At 43.9% G+C, this 20,285-nt stretch overlaps 1 protein-coding gene across 3 annotated transcripts; it reads right to left on the bottom strand.

The window, feature by feature from the left end:
- Positions 1-620: 620 nt before the first annotated feature.
- Positions 621-8,403, bottom strand: UBC (ubiquitin C). 3 transcript variants are annotated; one of them, XM_075833535.1, is made up of 2 exons: positions 8,299-8,403; positions 621-3,002 (listed from the first exon to the last, which is right to left on the bottom strand). In XM_075833535.1, the coding sequence occupies exon 2, from the start codon at positions 2,997-2,999 to the stop codon at positions 714-716; it is 2,286 nt and encodes a 761-aa protein (XP_075689650.1). In that variant the 5' UTR covers positions 3,000-3,002; positions 8,299-8,403; the 3' UTR covers positions 621-713. The 3 variants fall into 3 exon arrangements, with proteins under 3 accessions (XP_075689650.1, XP_075689654.1, XP_075689664.1); XM_075833539.1 differs by lacking the exon at positions 8,299-8,403 and adding an exon at positions 7,956-7,980; XM_075833549.1 differs by lacking the exon at positions 8,299-8,403 and adding an exon at positions 7,847-7,915.
- Between the last annotated feature and the right edge of the window lie 11,882 nt (positions 8,404-20,285).

The raw sequence follows: 20,285 nt of genomic DNA, 5'->3' as shown, positions 1-20,285 counted from the left end.
ACTGGTGTCCATGTGAAGCTTAAATCAAGCTTTTGATATGCTTTTCGGGGCTTAAAACAGTGTCAAACGTGCAGTGTCAACGGCCTAAAATTGCACACTTTATCCATTCTTTTTCTCTAGATCAGTATGCATGGCTTATGTAATTGGGTTGATGCTACAGAATATAATATATATTTTTTTATTTTAAATACTTTAGGATTTCTTAAACACTGCTGGACCATCTTTCTAAGAGCTCTACTTTTAACATTAAACAGTGCCGGTAATTCCTCCAGGTATATAAACGTATGAACACATTGACAACTAAGTATTACCAGCTGGGGTTTGTCTACACGCCGACACTCAAATCGACTTGAGCTAGTGCTGAAAATGCCAGGCTGTAAGGTCACATCTCTGACAAGGTTTATGGTAATGCACAGTTGTCAATTTCTTCAAAAGAAAAGTTGATCTATCAATGATATTTTAGTGGGAATATACAGTAAGTATTTAATTAAACAGATGTCAGGAATGGCGACAGGTTCTCTAATTCTATCAAGCACTTACATCGAAAACCTCAGAAAATTAGTGTTGACTACAGAAAGACAGAATTCTAAAGGTTATGAACAAAATGAGTACAATTAATAGATTTTGGAATGCAATAACTTTAATGAAACAACAAAGTGCAACAAAAGCACAATTCAGAATGATAGGAAAGACGGTAACTTGACAGTTATGCTTCAGATACCACCCCTCAAGCGCAAGACAAGGTGCAAAGTGGACTCCTTCTGAATATTGTAGTCTGATAAAGTGCGTCCATCTTCTAACTGCTTTCCGGCAAATATCAACCTCTGTTGATCTGGAGGAATTCCTTCTTTGTCTTGAATTTTAGCCTTCACATTTTCAATTGTGTCACTGGGTTCCACTTCCAAGGTAATTGTTTTGCCAGTCAGGGTCTTCACAAAGATTTGCATGCCACCTCTAAGGCGGAGAACCAAGTGCAGGGTCGATTCTTTCTGAATATTGTAATCAGAGAGGGTGCGGCCATCTTCAAGCTGTTTGCCGGCAAAAATCAATCTTTGTTGGTCAGGTGGAATGCCTTCTTTGTCTTGTATTTTAGCCTTCACATTCTCAATGGTGTCACTAGGTTCAACCTCAAGCGTAATTGTTTTGCCAGTAAGTGTCTTCACAAAGATTTGCATGCCACCTCTTAAACGCAACACCAAGTGGAGAGTGGATTCTTTCTGAATATTATAATCAGAGAGGGTGCGGCCATCCTCAAGCTGTTTACCAGCAAAGATTAGCCTCTGTTGGTCTGGAGGGATACCCTCTTTATCTTGTATTTTAGCCTTCACATTCTCAATGGTGTCACTTGGCTCTACTTCTAGGGTAATTGTTTTGCCCGTCAATGTTTTCACGAAGATTTGCATGCCACCTCTTAAACGCAACACCAAGTGGAGAGTGGATTCTTTTTGGATGTTATAGTCAGAGAGGGTGCGACCATCTTCAAGCTGCTTGCCAGCAAAAATCAATCTTTGTTGGTCTGGGGGAATTCCTTCTTTGTCTTGTATTTTAGCCTTCACATTCTCAATGGTGTCACTAGGTTCAACCTCAAGAGTAATTGTTTTGCCAGTCAAGGTCTTCACGAAGATTTGCATGCCACCTCTAAGGCGGAGAACCAAGTGCAGGGTTGACTCTTTCTGAATATTGTAATCAGAGAGGGTGCGGCCATCTTCAAGCTGCTTGCCAGCAAAAATCAATCTTTGTTGGTCTGGGGGAATTCCTTCTTTGTCTTGTATTTTAGCCTTCACATTCTCAATGGTGTCACTAGGTTCAACCTCAAGAGTAATTGTTTTGCCAGTCAAGGTCTTCACGAAGATTTGCATGCCACCTCTAAGGCGGAGAACCAAGTGCAGGGTTGACTCTTTCTGAATATTGTAATCAGAGAGGGTGCGGCCATCTTCAAGCTGCTTGCCAGCAAAAATCAATCTTTGTTGGTCTGGGGGAATTCCTTCTTTGTCTTGTATTTTAGCCTTCACATTCTCAATGGTGTCACTAGGTTCAACCTCAAGAGTAATTGTTTTGCCAGTCAAGGTCTTCACGAAGATTTGCATGCCACCTCTAAGGCGGAGAACCAAGTGCAGGGTTGACTCTTTCTGAATATTGTAATCAGAGAGGGTGCGGCCATCTTCAAGCTGCTTGCCAGCAAAAATCAATCTTTGTTGGTCTGGGGGAATTCCTTCTTTGTCTTGTATTTTAGCCTTCACATTCTCAATGGTGTCACTAGGTTCAACCTCAAGAGTAATTGTTTTGCCAGTCAAGGTCTTCACGAAGATTTGCATGCCACCTCTAAGGCGGAGAACCAAGTGCAGGGTTGACTCTTTCTGAATATTGTAATCAGAGAGGGTGCGGCCATCTTCAAGCTGCTTGCCAGCAAAAATCAATCTTTGTTGGTCTGGGGGAATTCCTTCTTTGTCTTGTATTTTAGCCTTCACATTCTCAATGGTGTCACTAGGTTCAACCTCAAGAGTAATTGTTTTGCCAGTCAAGGTCTTCACGAAGATTTGCATGCCACCTCTAAGGCGGAGAACCAAGTGCAGGGTCGATTCTTTCTGAATATTGTAATCAGAGAGGGTGCGGCCATCCTCAAGCTGTTTACCAGCAAAGATTAGCCTCTGTTGGTCTGGAGGGATACCCTCTTTATCTTGTATTTTAGCCTTCACATTCTCAATGGTGTCACTTGGCTCTACTTCTAGGGTAATTGTTTTGCCAGTCAAGGTCTTCACAAAGATTTGCATGCCACCTCTAAGGCGGAGAACCAAGTGCAGGGTTGACTCTTTCTGAATATTGTAATCAGAGAGGGTGCGGCCATCTTCAAGCTGCTTGCCAGCAAAGATCAATCTCTGCTGGTCAGGTGGAATGCCTTCTTTATCCTGAATTTTTGCTTTGACATTCTCAATAGTGTCACTTGGTTCAACTTCTAGTGTGATGGTCTTCCCAGTAAGGGTCTTCACAAAAATCTGCATGTTCTGAAACAGAAAATTTAGGTAGAACTCATTAGACTAACACTTAAAAACATTATTTTTTACTTAAAGGCCTCGTATACAATTGGTGCCATCCTATAATGCATGTTTTTTTTTTATGTGAATCTGCACCAACAGCCCACAGGAACAGACAGCAATGGGGAGACCTGTGGCCCCAAAATTCACTAACCAGTTTTTAGGCAAACCAAGTCCAATTACAGCTATAACATTGAAAATAAATACAACAACATTATGGTCTAGACATAAATGATGCGCTAGTCATTGGGCCAGGCTAGGAATTGGAATTCTCTGAATTAATTGAATACATCAATGGAAAATATAAAATTAATTAATGGTTTAACTTGGAGATTAATGTATACATTTTCTTGATATTCATTTATACGTGAAGGCAGTATATGGAGACCAAATGGTTATCGGAAACCCACAGCCACAAATTCACTTATACATTTTGATAGCCATCACCCTACTATACACGTTAAAAGTTGAGTCTCTTATGGACAATTTGAGATTTGCGTTAATCCTGCACATAGAGGACTTCATTAAGTAGGCAGATGATCTAAAATTTAAGATTGGACTGAGCAGATTTCGAATATGCTATACCTAGAGTGGAAATTCTATTTATGGGATTTATATAGGTGTAGTGCCAATTGAAGTCTCATTGAATTGCTCAGAATTGGTATGAACAAAGGAGTTGGTACAGATTTAAAGGGATATTCCCATGTCCCACTCATTTTTTTCACAATACCATTATCGTTTTAAAAACACTAACAGTATTGCAAGAAAGCCATGCTGTTATCAATAGTTCTGTATGCACATTGAGTTCCAGAAGACCAACAGCAGGATCAATAGCTTAAGCATGCACAGGCAGCAACAATAAAATGCCAGGATGGCTCCAGAGGTACTGCCCATGCACGGGAACTTATACGCATGTGCAGGCAACGCACGCTCCCGGGCAGAAAGCAGGAACGTCTGCACAAGCACAGCTCGACCACAGTGGTGGCTGTAGCCATAGGAGACACGGAGTACAATAGGGACATGGGATGGAGCAGAAAGGATTTCTCATACGCGCTGAAAATTGCATACATTTACATTGTTATTTAACAATGATTCTCAATATGGGAATGCTCCATTTCTAGGCCACGATCTTTCTTGATACATCCCGATTGTTTGAAATATACTAATGAAGAAACGGCTAGCCAAGAGCATCAACACCTGCGATGCTTCCGAGGTGGAGCAACCTCACAGCCTCTGACAGTCTTATCAGCATGAGGCTGCTTCACTGTCTTATCTCAGTGGCAGTACCAAATATGTACTTTATGGGGAACCATTCCTAAAAACGTCATTTAATGATAAACCCATTTTAAAAAAAAGACTTAAAAGGGAGTCATGAATTTTTTATATTGCTTTTAATAAAACAAAAATTGTTTTTATTAGTGTTTTGACTAAACTTTTTACTTTGTTCTTACCCTTACTCCTCTATGGGGGCTGGCATTTTATTACATCTGTGTCGATTAACGACACATACAGAGATGGAAAACGGCACATACAACCACGGAGATTGCAGGAGCCGTTCCATTCACAGAAGCGTACGCCGTCTGTGTGGGAACAGCGAATGCGCCGCTCCCACACAGACCAAAACGAAGCTCGTTCGTAGAGCGAAAACCAGCCCCATTTTCATGTGGACCAGAAGCTGCTGCCGGACAGTAAGATGACGACTTCAGGCCATATGTTCAACCAAGCGAAGGAGCGTAGAACAGCGGAGGCAGGAGCAGGTAATTTATGTTCGTGTATGTGATGTGTGTATTATGTTCGTGTGATACTGTCTGCCGAGCCCTGTATCTAATCCTCCTACACCATGCAGTCGCTCAGAAAATGGGAGCACACAGTGTAGGTTTGAAGACATTCAAACCCTTCCGTCTCCTGGCACTAGCCAGAAGGGGAGGGCGGATTGTGTGAGGACACTAGAGGAGAGTGTCCACCCCAAATTTGCAGCATAAATCAATGAGGTTACTTTAATCAGGGACCATGCTGCAATTTTGGGAACTGCTCCCTCTAGTGACCAGTACATGGAATTATTATAAATTAGAATCTAATTTATAATATTTCCTGACTTGTGAAAAAATTAAAATAGTGTAATCACTCAAATACTAATTGTTTAACGGGCAAAATAAAATAGCGACCTATTCCATTTAAAAAAAAACAAAAAAACTTTACTAAACCTTATTTTACTATTTTGTTCCACTAGGAAACTTGAAGAATAGACATTATTACTTTTATAATGCTTTGGTATACAGGCAACCTATTCTGCTATATCTCTGGCATGGCCTAATAGGCAGGTGCTTATGGCAGAGCCACCTCCCTCTATCAAACACCTTAGTAGCTACTATAGAGTACAATATCCAAGAGGTTAAAGTGTAAGGGCCAGTTCACACAGAGTTTGACATGGAAACCGCGATGGAAAACACCAAAAATGCTTCCCATTGTTTTCAATGGGAGACGGAGGCGTTTTTTCCCATGAGCGGAAAAAACAGGCTCGCGGGGAAAAGGGACATGCCCCCCATCTTCGGGAGTTTACCCTTCTGTCCTCCCATTGACATCAATGGGAGGCAGAGAAAGCTTATTTTGCGACATTACATGCCCACGAGCAAAAAAAGTCATGAAAAATCGGCGTGCAGGCAGAGGAAAATCTACCTCAAATTTTCAAATGGAAGTTTGAGGCAGATTCTCCTCCTCCAAAAAAAACTGAACCGAAACAAAAAACCTTGTCAGATTCAATATTGCTCTCACAGAAAGTCTATGAGAGACATCTTCAGCCTGACAGGGAGTGTCGATCACAGCTGAAGGTGCAGGGGGCTTTAACACCATCGTTTCAGCGACTTTAGGGGGTCTCAGCACCCCGACACACCTTGATCCAAACTTTTGATACGTCTAACATATCAAAAGTTAGATTAAAGCGCAGCCTCTCTTAACTCTAATCACAGCAGCTTAATCTCCAATCCCGACAGGAGCAGGGCTGCGTTTAAATGGGCAGCGATTAATGACACCTCGTTGATCGCTGCTTGTTAGCTGGGAGCTAGTATGGGGACAAGCGCTTGTTACTACTATCGCCCATCCCCATACATTTCTATTATGTTGGCAGCACATTAGTTTACACAGGGAGATAATGGTTTGCCATTTAAAACTATGCATTGTCGACGAACAAAAGTATTTGCTCGTTCATCGGCTGATAGTTTCCCTGTTTACACGTGGCAATCATCGGGAATAAGCTTTGTGAACACTCAAATGAGTGATAATTGGCCCATGTAAATGGGCCTTAGCTATGCTCCTGGGTACAATTGCAGCACATGCCTGTGACAGATACATCCGACATCAGGCCTATTTTGAGCTTTTAGGAGTTTAAGTTTTTATTAGCACCATTTTAAAAAAGGTACATATCATTTATTAACGTTTTTAGAGGAATAGAAAAAAATTGATAGGAAAAACCGCAATTCCTCCAGGTTTTATTTTTTTCAAATTTTTAAGACTATATGAAGTGCGTTTAAAGAGAACCCTTCACCTGACCATACATGTGCAGCATGTTACAGGAACGGCTACACAAACACTCACTTGAAATTATTTTTCTAACTTCCTCCATTACATATATTTGGCGCCTGATATGTAAATAAACCCCTGAACTGTCAATAGGGCGTTTCTAACTAAATGGCATGGGGGGGGGGCGTGATCTCTTCACTCAGGGCGCTGTGTTCCCTCCTGCGAGAGCAGAGCGCTACAGAACCACCAAGTCTGTGTGTGTTCTGACGGGAGGGAACATAGCGCAAGCCGTCCCGACACTGTCCGTAGCTGATTGGACAGTGTCAGAGCGAAGAGATCACCCCCTTGCCATTTATTTAGATAGAAACACCCCATTGACTGTTCAGAGGCTTATTTGTAAATAACGGAGGAAGTTAGAAAAATTATTTCAAGTGAGTGTCTGAAGCCCTGCCCATTACATGCTGCACATGTATGGGCAGGTGAAACGTTCTCTAAATAGGTTGGCTTTTTTTCCGCTAAAGGGTTATGATGGTGGTTAGAGCAATACATATTTTTTTTTTAATAAAAAATAAATAAATAAAATAAGTGTATTTGTCCTACTTGGGACTTGAAGCTGCGAACTATTACTGGTCAGTTTTACAGTCATTGTCCCGTCACATAGCCCTCCCAGTGTAAAACTGGTTGCTACTGACTGCAGCTTTTAAGGGGATGTCAGTTAGGCATACTGAACTGACTGTGTACGGTGAGCGGGCAGGGAAATCGCATCCCGTGGAGGCAACAGAAGATTCCCAGATTCATGTCCTCGCGAAGAGGCTGTGCGAGAAGCTGTTAGAGGTATTCCCAGAATGGACCATTATCACATATCCACAGAAACCCATCACTAGAACAGGGGACCCGAACCCGTATTTCTCCTCACTGCATGACTGCTCAGTTGTTTCCATCGGTCCCATAGACATTAAATGGAGTGGCAGAACACATGGAACTCTGCTCCGTTCAAGCTTCAGTGCAGGGAGGGTGCCATAAGGAAGAGCAAAGGTTCTGGACCCCCAGCTTAGTGATTGGTAGGTCCACCCCCCCCCCCCTGGATAAGTGATTAGTGGCCATTCTGGAAATACCTATTTAATCAACATTTAGTGAGGAGCATGTGACTTTTCACACGCCAATATAAACGGGCAAGAACATGGATTCATGGTTATCTGTAGGCGCTCACTTAACTTACTATATATAAAAAAAAAAAATATATATATATATATACACACCAAGCAGCCATGGCTACTAAATGTCTGGTAACAGAATACCTGAAAGCCGTTGTTACAGGTCACACTTCAAAGCTAAGGGTAGAGGGAACTGAAACCACCAAAATTAAGTTTAACCATCAACCCCTGCGCGCACCAGGCTTGGACTCACTTCCGCCGCTGACTGTGTAAGGCGCCGAGCCCTCCCCTCTCGCAGCACACCCCGCCTCCTGTTGTCTCCTCGCCCCACTGCATGCGTCACAGATTAACGGCAATGGCGGGCGCTTACTTACACAAGAACTCGACCAACCGCCACAACGTACATGCACCGTATACAGGTTCAGGCTACTGTGTAAAGCTTACATTTGCCCTACAAGAAAACGGTGACCTCAGTTCCTTACCAAGTAACCGTTAATAAATGCCTTAATAGAGCACGATGAAAAACCATAAAACACTTCACGATAGATGTAGACCAGTCGGTGCTGCTACTACGGTAGTGCGCGTTGTACACTTACTGTAATTTCCACGGATGCCTGCACACAGGACCTCTATCTTCCTCAGCCAATATGCACTGCGACGTAAGCCCAAAAGCCGTTTGCTTATATAGATAAATTTGGTAACCTTCCGCCGAACAAGCGAGACTAGGATTACTTGAGGTATTGTGGCGTCCTCAACAGTGTCGCAAATACAGCTATATAACACGAAGTACGAACACCTTATTATTATGTAGTCTTTAGTACAATGTGAAAATGTTTGGTTCTAATCATACTAATATTAAATTAAACGAATAGTTATGACTATGAGAACGTTGGCGGAGGAACACAGCGTAGCCACTGATTGTAGAGGGTGGGTTTTCTGTCGGAACTTTATTTTAACTCCACCTCTTTTGATCCATATGGAACATGCTGGGCTGTCTGTCCTCTGTTGGTTACACACAGGTTGTATTGTGCAAACATAAGAGGGCACTGGGCACAGGACATTTTATCTAATGACAGAGGAAAGTGTGAAGAAACAACTCAAAATGTACAGTGACCTGTAATCTTAGTCATCACCAATAACATCTGACATATCCAAGTGTATACCAGAAAAACATGGATACTGTAATCCTTCCATTTGTTTCCATGAAGCAAACAGATGCAAAACCAGTGTCCCTTTTGAAAACCGCGCCGCAAAACTTGTCAAAAACGGCCCGAAAATGCCTCCCGTTGATTTCAATAGGAGACAGAGGAGTCTTTTTCCTGTGAGCGGTAAAACCGTCTCGTGGGAGAGAGAAGGGACATGCCCTATCTTCGGGCGTTTACGCCTCTGACCTCCCATTGACATCAATGGGAGGCAGAGAAAGCGTATTTCGCAGAGTTTTATGCCCACAACGCTCAATGGCCGCGTGTGAAAAACGCTGTGAAAATCGGCGTGCAGGGAGAGGAAAATCTGCCGCAAACTTCCAAACGGAATTTTGAGGCAGAATTTCCGCCTGCAAAAAACTCTGTGTGAACCCAGCCTTAGGGTATGTTCACACGGCCTACTTTCGGCCGTTTTTCGGGCCGTAAACGGCCGAAAAATCGGAAGCAGTACGGCTCCAAACATCTACCCATTGATTTTGATCCGACGGAGCGTTGTTCGCTGCGTTTTTTTACGTGTAAAAAAACGGCCACAAAAAATAAGTGCAGGCCACTTCTTGGGACGTTTTTGGAGCCGTTCTTCATTGACTATCGAAAAAAGCTCAAAAAACGTCCGTAAAAAAACGCAGTGAAAAACTCGCGAGTGGCTTCAAAAACGTCTGAAAATCAGGGGCTGTTTTCCCTTGAAATCAGCTCCGTATTTTGAGGCGTTTTTGAGTTTGCGTGTGAACATACCCTTAACAGATTTACGTCTGGATAAGGTACAGGATAGTACAGTATATTTTGGGTACCAAAAAATATATATGCTAATGCTACTGTACGCTTTCAATGGGCAGGCAGATCCAAACATATGGCATCAGGTTGTATGGTATATATTTAGACCTATTTGAACTAAAACGGGGAAAAACCCTTTACATCCTTCACCTCCTAAGGCTACAGGCACACTAGCATCATAGTTATGTACGACGCTAGGAGACCCTGCCTCTCCGTATAACTACTGTCCCATACTGAAAACATGATTACAGTACGGGACAGTTGTCCCGCAGCGAGGCAGGGACTCCTAGCGTCGTACATAACTATGATGCTAGGAGCCCGGCTCCCTGCAGTGTGTTCGGTCCGGGACTTGCGGCCGAAATACGTTCCGTCCTTTACGGATGTAACATGCTCGTGTGAACCCAGCCTAAGGCCCCTGCACATGGGACAGAAATGCTACAGTGGATTATAGTACCAGCCATGTGGATGTGATTTGAAGAAATCTCATCGACATGCTGCTGAATGTTTTCCGCATGGATATCAGAGCATGCTGCGAATTGTAAAATCTGCTCATTCTGTTCTGGATGTTCAGTGCGGATCTCACCCTTTTCAACAATGAAAGGGTGAAATCTGAGAATCTGGGGCAAAATTCGCTACACGTGTGGGTACCCTTAGGCCGGATTCACACGAGCCTGTGCGTTTTGCCCGCGCAAAAAACGCGGCGTTTTGCGCGCGCAAAAGACACTTGACAGCTCCGTGTGACAGCCCCGTATGATGCGCGGCTGCGTGCTTTTTGCGCAGCCGCCATCATTATGACACTCCGTTTGGATGTTTGTAAACAGAAAAGCACGTGGTGCTTTTTCTTTTCACAGCTGTGCTTCCGTGTGGTGCGCGTGATTTTCACGCACCCATTGACTTCAATGGGTGCGTGATGCGCGATATACGCCCAAAGAACGGACATGTCATGACTTTTTCGCAGCGGACTCACGCCGCGGAAAAATCACGCAACTGTCTGCACTGCCCCATAGACTAATATAGGTCCGTGCGACGCGCGTGAAAATCACGCGCGTTGCACAGACGTATATTCCGTTCATCTGAACTACAGCAAAAAACGACAGCAAAAAACCTCAGTTTTTGCGGACCGCAATTGCGGTCCGCAAAAACGGAGCCATTCACTTTCATTGAACACTGACACCTTTCCGTAGCACTACGGAAGGGTGTCAGTGCCGTGGAAATGTTCCGGGAATTATGGAACATGTCCGTTCTTTCGCATTTTGCGGGCCGTGCTCCCATACTTTGTATGGGAGCACGGCCCGAAAATGCGGCTGTCAGTCAGCGGCCGGCCGTGCCCACAATCGCGGGCCGTGATTGCGGGCACGGTCGTGTGCATGGGGCCTTAGTGTATGTTCTAACAGTGCAGTTGTGCTACGGTTGTTGTTCTGTTTGGTTTTAGTGCAAATTGCCGTGGTTTCATGGATTTAGTGAGCTTCACCTGTGCTAGCTGTAGAACCGCACGCAGTTTTTGCTGCACAGTTCTTGGCTGTGCGGCAACAATCGCACCATCTGAATATACCCTAATACAGAATTTGTGCAGGGCTTGTCATCGTCATGCAAACTTTCAAATTCCCAAATATGGGCATTGTACATGTGTGGCTAATCGATTTAAAAAAGTTTGCTGCGGCATATCAAGCGCTACTTTGAAAACCTAGTGTGCTTATTTTTTACTTTAGGGAGAAGGGCATAATGCGCTGCCAGAAATCTCTTGTCAGAGTTTGTCTCTGAGGGAAATAAATAAACATTGAATTGTCGGTGGATCTCGCAGAACTCAACGGCATCAGCTGATACTTATGTAATCTGTGTTTAATAAAGAAATTTGACTAGAAATATCTCCAAGTACTATGGGCACTAGTAAGAAAATATCAAAGCCCTTGTTCATGGTTCATAATCTGTCATGGTCCCACACATATCAGATAGGGAACCTTTACCTCACTTAAAAAAATAATTCTAGTCAGATGGGAATGACAGATTCAAATAATTCCGATGCGGCACAGATTGATAACAATAGCGTTTTCTGGACAGAGACAAGCTGTATGCAGAGTTATCACTCACAAAATCTGATCTTTTAATAATTTTAGTTCAAAATGGATTCCCATTAAAAACAATGGAATAAATTAAGATGTCAGTTACCTTTTTTTACAGCAAAAGATAAAGGTAACGAACTATATGCCATATTGGTAAGAACTGAGACTTGCTGTCACATGCCATTGCATAGAATAACCTTGCACTGTGTAGGATCTATATCTATATATATAAAAATTAATTTCTGTTGTCTGTTGCATGTTCTTTATGCACGGCCAAACGACTGGACCAATCTGCACCAAATTTGGCACATGAATAAATCATGCGCATCCGAATGTTTGGACCGAGTATCATCTCTCTAGGACCTACCGTTCTCGACATATTCACAAAAGCAAATATGGCACCACTGGCTTCCACATCAAGGACCTTCCTCCATATCACGTCAGATGACCTGTACTCAAAGACACAACTAGACCAGTGTGAAGCCGGGGAACTCTGCTATTCTATATTCTAAAAGTCAATGTCTATTTGTCGTCCCCTATAGGCATCCAAACGCCTGAACCATTTGAACCCAAATTTGGCACTTAGATACATCATGTGTTCAGGAAGGTTTTCGTAAATGTCCCAACCTTGCCGTCGTTCTCTGTTATCAGCCATTATAGCAAATGTCTGTCTGTCATCCTATATGGGCATCCAAACACCTGAACTATTTATCCCCAAATTTGGCACATAGTTACATCGGGTACATCCTGGGCACCCTTGGAACAAATTCAATGAACCCACAAACAGATAGACCGACACATTATACCCGGGCAACACTGGGTACTTTTTCTAGTATCTATATATATATAAAAATGAATTTGTTTTGTCTGATGTATGCTGTCTGTTGCATGTTCTTTATGCACGGCCAAACGACTGGACCAATCTGCACCAAACTTGTCAGATAAGTAAATTACTTCCGAAGGTTTAGACCGGGTTTCAGCTGTCTAGCACTTACCATTCACAACATATTCACAAAAGTAAATATGACCACTGGCTTCCACATCAAGGACCTTCCTCCATATCACATCAGATGACCTGTATTAGCCAATAGAAGCTTGCAGGTCCTTCACTCTTAGCCTTACTCATATACACACAGTTTTAGACCAGGTTTCCATACCAACCCAGCCATTTTTCTTTTCTTGACGTGTTACTCGCTGTAAACGGACTGTACCTATGCTGGATTTGAGCATTGTCATAAATTGAAACCCTTTCATACCAGTCATGCCCCCAAAAAGGAACCCTGCACTTAGAGGAAAGACTCCTGTGGCAAAGCGCATGGCTGCTGCCCGAGCTGCTGAAATCTCTCAACAGAAACAAGCCCATGGATTTCAGCATTCTCATAAATTGAACCCCTTTCAAACCAGTCCTGCCTCCAATAAGGAACCCTGCACTTGGAAATTTATTGGATATGTTGGCTTCATATCAGTAGGAAATTAAGATTTTAACCACGAACACAAATAACAAACAAATGGACCAGTGTGAAGCCAGGGAACTCTGCTATTCTATATTATAAAAGTCAATATCTGTTTGTCGTCCTCTATAGGCATGCAAACGCCTGAACCATTTGACCCCAAATTTGGCACATAGATATATCGGGTGTTCAGAAAAGTTTTCGTAAAGGTCCCAACCTTGCCGTTGTTCTCTGTTATCAGCCATTATAGCAAATGTCTGTTTGTCGTCCTCTATAGGCGTCCAAACACCTGAACTATGTGTCCCCAAATTTAGCACATAGGTACATTGGGTGTTCAGTAAGGTTTTCGTAAATGTCCTGACCTTCCTGTTGTTTTCTGTTATCAGCCATTATCACATGATCACGATCCAATACTATAAAAGCGAATACAGACATTTGCTTTTATAGTGAAGATGTTTTTATCTGGCAGTAGCAAGTAGTGCACTTTACAAGATAATCCTAGATGGGAAGGTACAGGGGAGCAGTTATCCATAGAAACCAATCAGATTACTGTTGGCCAGGAGGAAAGCTGCATCACTAGCTGCGGAGTCTCCTCTTGCCCAACTGCAAACTGATCAAATGTGTCATACTGCTGCTCGACCTGCTGAAACTCCTCAGCAAATGCGGGCTTTCTCAGCAACAGATCAGACAGGTGGCTCTCAGAAGCGCAGAGACTTCTGCCTGAACCCAGACCAGTCAGCAAGCTGATAAAGAGCACATCATGTTCAGTGTACTAATGATTGGGCTTTCATGCATGATGCTGTTTTCAATTATGATCCAACCATAATCTATGGCCAACTAGTAATAAAACTGCCAATGTTGTTAATTAACAGGCTCTGTCACAGTCTTATGACTCCATTTTCTACCAGTTTAGCTGTTAGGTATTTAGGAAGTTAAAAATGAAATAAACAGTGCGTAACTACTGGGGTATATAGGGCTACTAGCGATTTCCCCAGAAACCAAGAAAATATGAGGGCATGGATTGGACTCCTGGGCACCCTTGGAACAAATCCAATGAACACACAAACAGACAGACAGACACGTTATACCCGGGCAGCGCCGGTAACTTTTTCTAGTACTTTATGAAAGTAAGGTATTCATGTGTACAATAATGTAGCTCTGTCTACAATTAGTACAATGTTGTGTAATGACCATGAGAGACACACCTCTGAACTGCTCCTTTATAATGCTGATGTTCTATTTAGGCCTCCTCAGGTGCCAGGGCCTGGGTGCAGTGCACATGCTATTGCCTTAGGTTACATGGCATTTCCATAGTATGTATGTGCAAAAAAACTTTGGTTAACCCCTTCCCGACATTTGCCTTATGGATATTTCATGGAAAGCTAGTGCTTCCCACTGTAAAGGCTGCCGCGCCGTTCCCCGCCGCTCCCACGGCCTCCGCTCCGGCACCCTCCCTCATCAGCTGCTCGTCCTGAGCTCCACTTACCCGGTCCGGACGCTCTGCTGGCCCTGGACGGCGTCAAGTGAGTGCAGCCATAGCCTCCTTCCGCGGTCGGCATCCCCGATGTGCGGCTGCTGTCACTAGAGGGCGCGCGCGCTGACTCGTCCTGCCTTAAAGGGCCAGCGCGCCTTAATTCCCTGAACTTCCTATTTAAGGTTCCTCTTCCCTACCATCCCTGCTTGTTCAACCAAGTTCCCCGTAAGTTCCCTGTGCCCTAGTTCCCTGTTTCCGTTCCTTCTGCCTTTTTCTGGATTTCCCGTTACTGACCTCTGCTTGAACCTGACTATCTTTGTCTGCCGTCTGCCTTGACCTATTGCTGCCATACCCGTTACGACGTCTGCCGCCTGCCTTGACCTATTGCTGCCATACCTGTTACGACGCCTGCCGCCTGTCCTGACTTCTGCCTATCCATCCGACCGCCTCTACCCGCTGTGCCAAGCGTTGCCTGGGTGTCAAGCACCATCTCCCAGATGACAACGAGGATCCACGAACAAACCGGTGAGAACCGTTATAGGTTGAACAAGCCATGGAACCCCTTGACACAGCCCTGCCGGACACGGCTGATATGGCTCAGGAGCTTTCTAGACAACGAGTCCGCCATGTTCAGCTTTTCCAGCTGCTGCAGAACGTGTACACTCGCTTGAACGAACTAGCACCTCCGGCGCCTCCGATACTACCACCACCTCCTCAACAAGCTGCTGTCTACAGTCCCGGACTTCACCTACCTACACCTGCTCGCTATGAGGGAGACCCGAAGACCTGCAGGGGATTTGTTAACCAATGCACCATCCACTTTGAAGTTATGGCACATCATTTTTCCTCAGACCGGGCTAAGGTGGCCTATATCCTGTCCCTGCTGTCTGGTGAAGCACTGGCTTGGGCATCGCCCTTGTGGGAGAGAAACGACCCGATCATGTACAACGTTCAGAACTTTCTCTCTACCTTTAAAAAAGGTGTTTGAAGAACCGGGCCGCGCCTCTTCTGCAGCGTCCTCCCTACTTAAGCTCCGACAAGTAATCTCCACTGTAGGCCAATACGCCATTCAGTTCCGCACCTTGGCTACAGAACTCCAGTGGAATAATGAGGCTTTGGTATCGACCTTCTGTGAGGGTCTGGCGGGCCGAATCAAGGATGAACTTGCGGGCCGAGATCTTCCACCGTCCTTGGATGACTTGATTACTCTTGCTAATCGTATAGATATATGTTTCCATGAGAGATAACAGGAATCTGCTCGAGGCAATCGGACATCACAATTGGCACCAACCTTCCATAGACCTCTTCTGGCCTCATCTTCCTCCCGGACGGACGAACCCATACAGGTGGAGAGAACAAGACACGCCTGAGGAGCGCCAGAATAGACGCAAGTTGAATTTATGTCTGTATTGTGGTGGAAAAACGCACTTCCTCAGAGACTGCCCAGTGAGGCCGGAAAACTCCAACGCCTAGGGCAAGTAGGAGAGACTACCCTAGGTGGAATACCTTCCTCTCAGAAGATGACCATACCAGCGAAGCTGTCCTTTGCAGGAACCACTTTCGGCGTTCAAGCCTTCCTTGATTCCAGATCCGCTGGGAATTTTCTGTTCCAGTCCTTGGTAAATCGCTACCAAATCCCAGTGCAAAGACTCACCAAACCGTTGTCCATTGCTTCTGTAGATGGGAGGCTCCTACAGGAAACTATCTATCTCGTCACTGAACCCATTCTCCTGTTAACAGGGGCGCTGCACCAGGAACGTATCTCCTATGTGTTAAAGAACTCTCTGAACCCTTTGCTTCTAGGTCTACCATGGTTGCAGAAGCACTCTCCTGTTATTGACTGGACTGGAGGTCAAATTACCCGCTGGAGTGACTTCTGTCACCAACATGGTCTGCTATCTATTCGCCCACCTAAGCCTCAGTCTGCAGAACCTGACTCAGCAGGACTTCCTACTCCATACAAAAGCTTCTCGGATGTCTTCTGCAAACAACAAGCTGAATCACTGCCTCCTCACAGGCCATACAACTGTGCCATAGACCTGGTCCCCAACGCCACACCTCCCAGAGGTAGAGTCTACCCTTTGTCTTTGCCCGAGACTGAGGCCATGTCTAGGTATGTCCAAGAAAATCTGGAGAGAGGATTCATCCGTAAGTCCTCCTCTCCTGCTGGCGCAGGGTTTTTCTTTGTGGGAAAAAAAGACGGCTCCCTGCATCCTTGTATTGATTACCGAGGATTAAACAATATCACGTTAAAGAACAAGTACCCGCTACCATTGATCTCAGAACTCTTTGACCGGCTACAGGGGGCGAAGATATTCACCAAACTAGACCTTCGTGGAGCTTATAACCTCATCCGTATCCGCGAGGGAGACGAATGGAAAACCGCCTTCAATACTCGTGATGGGCATTTTGAATACCTTGTCAATCCCTTTGGACTTTGTAATGCTCCTGCAGTTTTCCAGGCCTTTGCTAATGACATTTTTCGAGATCTGTTGTACAGCTGTGTGGTGGTATACCTGGATGACATTTTAATCTTCTCCCCCAATATTCAAACCCATCGTGTGCATGTGCGCAAAGGTGTTACAACATCCGCGAGAGAACTCTCTGTTTGCCAAGCTAGAAAAATGCCTCTTCGAGAGAACCAGCCTGCCTTTCTTGGGGTATGTCATTTCCGACCAGGGTCTTCAAATGGATCCAGCCAAGCTGTCCTCAATTCTCAACTGGCCTCGTCCGCAAGGACTCAAAGCGGTCCAACACCTGCTAGGATTCGCAAATTATTACTGCCAGTTTATTCCTCTTTTCTCCTCTATGACGGCTCCTATTTCTGCTCTGACGAAAAAATGGGTTAACCGCTTCCCGACCGCCCACTGTATATTCACGTCGGCACTTGCTGGGCTCTGTGCAGTGCCGACGTGAATTCACGGTGGGTGTTAAAAGCACGATCCGGGTGTCTCAGAGTAGCGCTGACACCCGGATCGCGCTGTTATCACCTACCTCTGTTACCGGAGATATGATCGGGACCTGATTAGTTCAGGTCCCGGTCATGTGATCGCAGGGAAAGTGTGTTGTAGCAACGAACTGGAAAGTTTGTTGCTATAACAAACTGGAAAGTTTGTTGCTACAACAAACTTTCTCGGGGACCGATTGCTGGTGCTGCAGTCGGTTAGAAGGCAGAACCGGGGGCCATATAACGGCCCCCAGGTCTGCCATGCACAGCAGCCTATGAGAACCAGCCGGATGCAGGTTCTCATAAGCTTCCTGTCAGTGTGACTCTCAGCGTATACAGTTTATAATACGTTACACTACCTAGGTAGTGTAATGTATTATAGCAGCGATCAGTGCTGCCAGGCTTCAAGTAAAACAAGTAAAAAGTAAAAAATAAAGTAATAAAAAAGTTTTATAAAAGTGTAAAAACAAGTTATAAAAGTTACAAAAAGAAATAATGCTTTTTTTCCTATAATAAGTCTTTTATTCTAGGAAAAAAATGAAAATGTTAAAAAAAGTACACATATTTGGTATCACCGCGTTCGTAACGACCCAACCTATAAAACTATAATATTATTTTTCCCGCACGGTGAACACCGCAAAAAAAATAATTAAAAAACAATGTCAGAATCACTTTTTTTTGGTCATCAACCCTCACAAAATATAGAATAAAAAGTGATCAAAAAGTCGCATGTACCCCAAAATAATACCAATAAAAACTACAACCCGTCCCGCAAAAAACAAGCCCTTACACCGCTTTTTTGACGGAAAAATATAAAATTATGGCTCTCAGAATATGGTGACACAGAAAATAAATAATTTTATCAAAGTGATTTTATTGCGCAATCGCCACAAAACATAAAAAACCTATATACATATGGTATCGCCGTAATCATACCGACCCGCAGAATAAAGTACAATGTCATTTATACCGCATGGTGAACACTGTAAAAAAAAATACAAAAAAAATTGTCAGAATTTATGTTTCTTTGTCACTTTGCTTCCAAAAAAATCTAATAAAAAGTGATAAAAAAAAATCACATGTACCCTAAAATGATACTAATGAAAAGTACAGATTGTCCCGCAACAAATAAGCCCTCACACGGCTCCGTTGGAGAAAAAATAAAAAAGTTCTGGCTCTCAGAATATGGCGATGCAAAATGTGCAGAGTGTTCCAAAAGCGGATAGGATCAGGCACCATTTATCAGTGTGACACAGGCCACATATCTGCAAATTATTATTTATGTACCCCATTATTATACCCTCTTATTATGCCCTGATGTACCCCGCACAGCTTACATATACCCCCACATCATAACTGAAATACGAGCAAAACCCCAAACAGAACAGTTACCAAGCAAAATCTGCGCTCCAAAAGCCAAATGGCGCTCCCTCCCTTCTGAGCCCCACAGCGTGCCCAAACACCAGCTTTCGTCCACATATATGACATTTTATATCCGGGAGAACCCGCTCAACATTGTATGAGGTATTTGTCTTCAGTGGCACAAACTGGGCACAATATATTGTGCATTAAAATGGCATATCAGTGGAAAATTTTAATTTTCACTTTGCACCATCCGCTGCGCATTAACGCCTTGGCACACCACGACTTAATAGAATGTCGTGGTGCGAGGGGTTATATATGGAGCGGGCTCACGCGCTGCGCCCGCTCCATATTCTGCAGCTGTCAGCTGTGTATTACAGCTGACACCCGGGACTGACGGACAGGAACAGCGATCGTGCTGTTACAGGAGCCTGTAAAATGACATTAGACTGCAATACATTAGTACTGCAGTGTATTGTACCAGCGACCTAATGATCGCTCGTTCCAGTCCCCTAAAGGGACTTTTGTGAGGTTTCCACTGTTTTGGTACCTCAGGGGCTTTGCGACATGACACCCGAAAACCAGTCCAGCTAAATTTGAGCTCCAAAAGCCAAATATTGTTCCTTCCCTCCTGAGTCCTGCCTTGGGTCCAAACAGCAGTTTATTACCACATATGGTGTATTGCTGTAATCAGGACAAATTGCTTTACAAATTTTGGGGTAATTTTTCTCCTTTATTCATTGTAAATATTAAACATTTCTATGTTTTTTCAGAAAAAAGTAGATTTTCATTTTCACGGCCTAATTCCACTAAATTCAGCAAAAAAACTGTGGGGTCAAAATGCTAACTATACCCCTAGAACAATTCCTTGAGGGGTGTAGTCTTCAAAATGGGGTCAGTTTTGGGGGGATTCCACTGTTTTGCTTACTCCAGGGCGTTGCAAACGCGACATGGCACTGAAAACCAATCCAGCAAAATCTGCGCTTCAAAATCCAAATGGCGCTCCTTCCCTTCTGAGCTCTGCTGTGGGTCCAAACAGCAGTTTAGTACCACATATGGGGTATTGGCGTAATCGGGAGAAGTAGCTTTACAAGTTCTGGGGTGCTTTTTAATCTTTATTCCTTGCAAATATTATTTTTTTTAAATATTTTTTCAGAAAAAAAGTAGATTTTCACTTTCACAGACAAACTCCAATAAATATAGCAGAAGACCTGTGGGGTCAAGATGCTAACTGTACCCCTAGATAAATTCCTTGAGGTGTGTAGTTTCCAAAACCGTCTCACTTTTGGGGGATTTCCACTGTTTTGGTACCACAA

Source organism: Rhinoderma darwinii, chromosome 1 (genome assembly GCF_050947455.1).
Source record: "Rhinoderma darwinii isolate aRhiDar2 chromosome 1, aRhiDar2.hap1, whole genome shotgun sequence".
NCBI classification, from domain to species: domain Eukaryota; kingdom Metazoa; phylum Chordata; class Amphibia; order Anura; family Rhinodermatidae; genus Rhinoderma; species Rhinoderma darwinii.
Note: the sequence above shows the minus strand (reverse complement) of the source record. Positions and strands in the feature narration are given on the sequence as shown.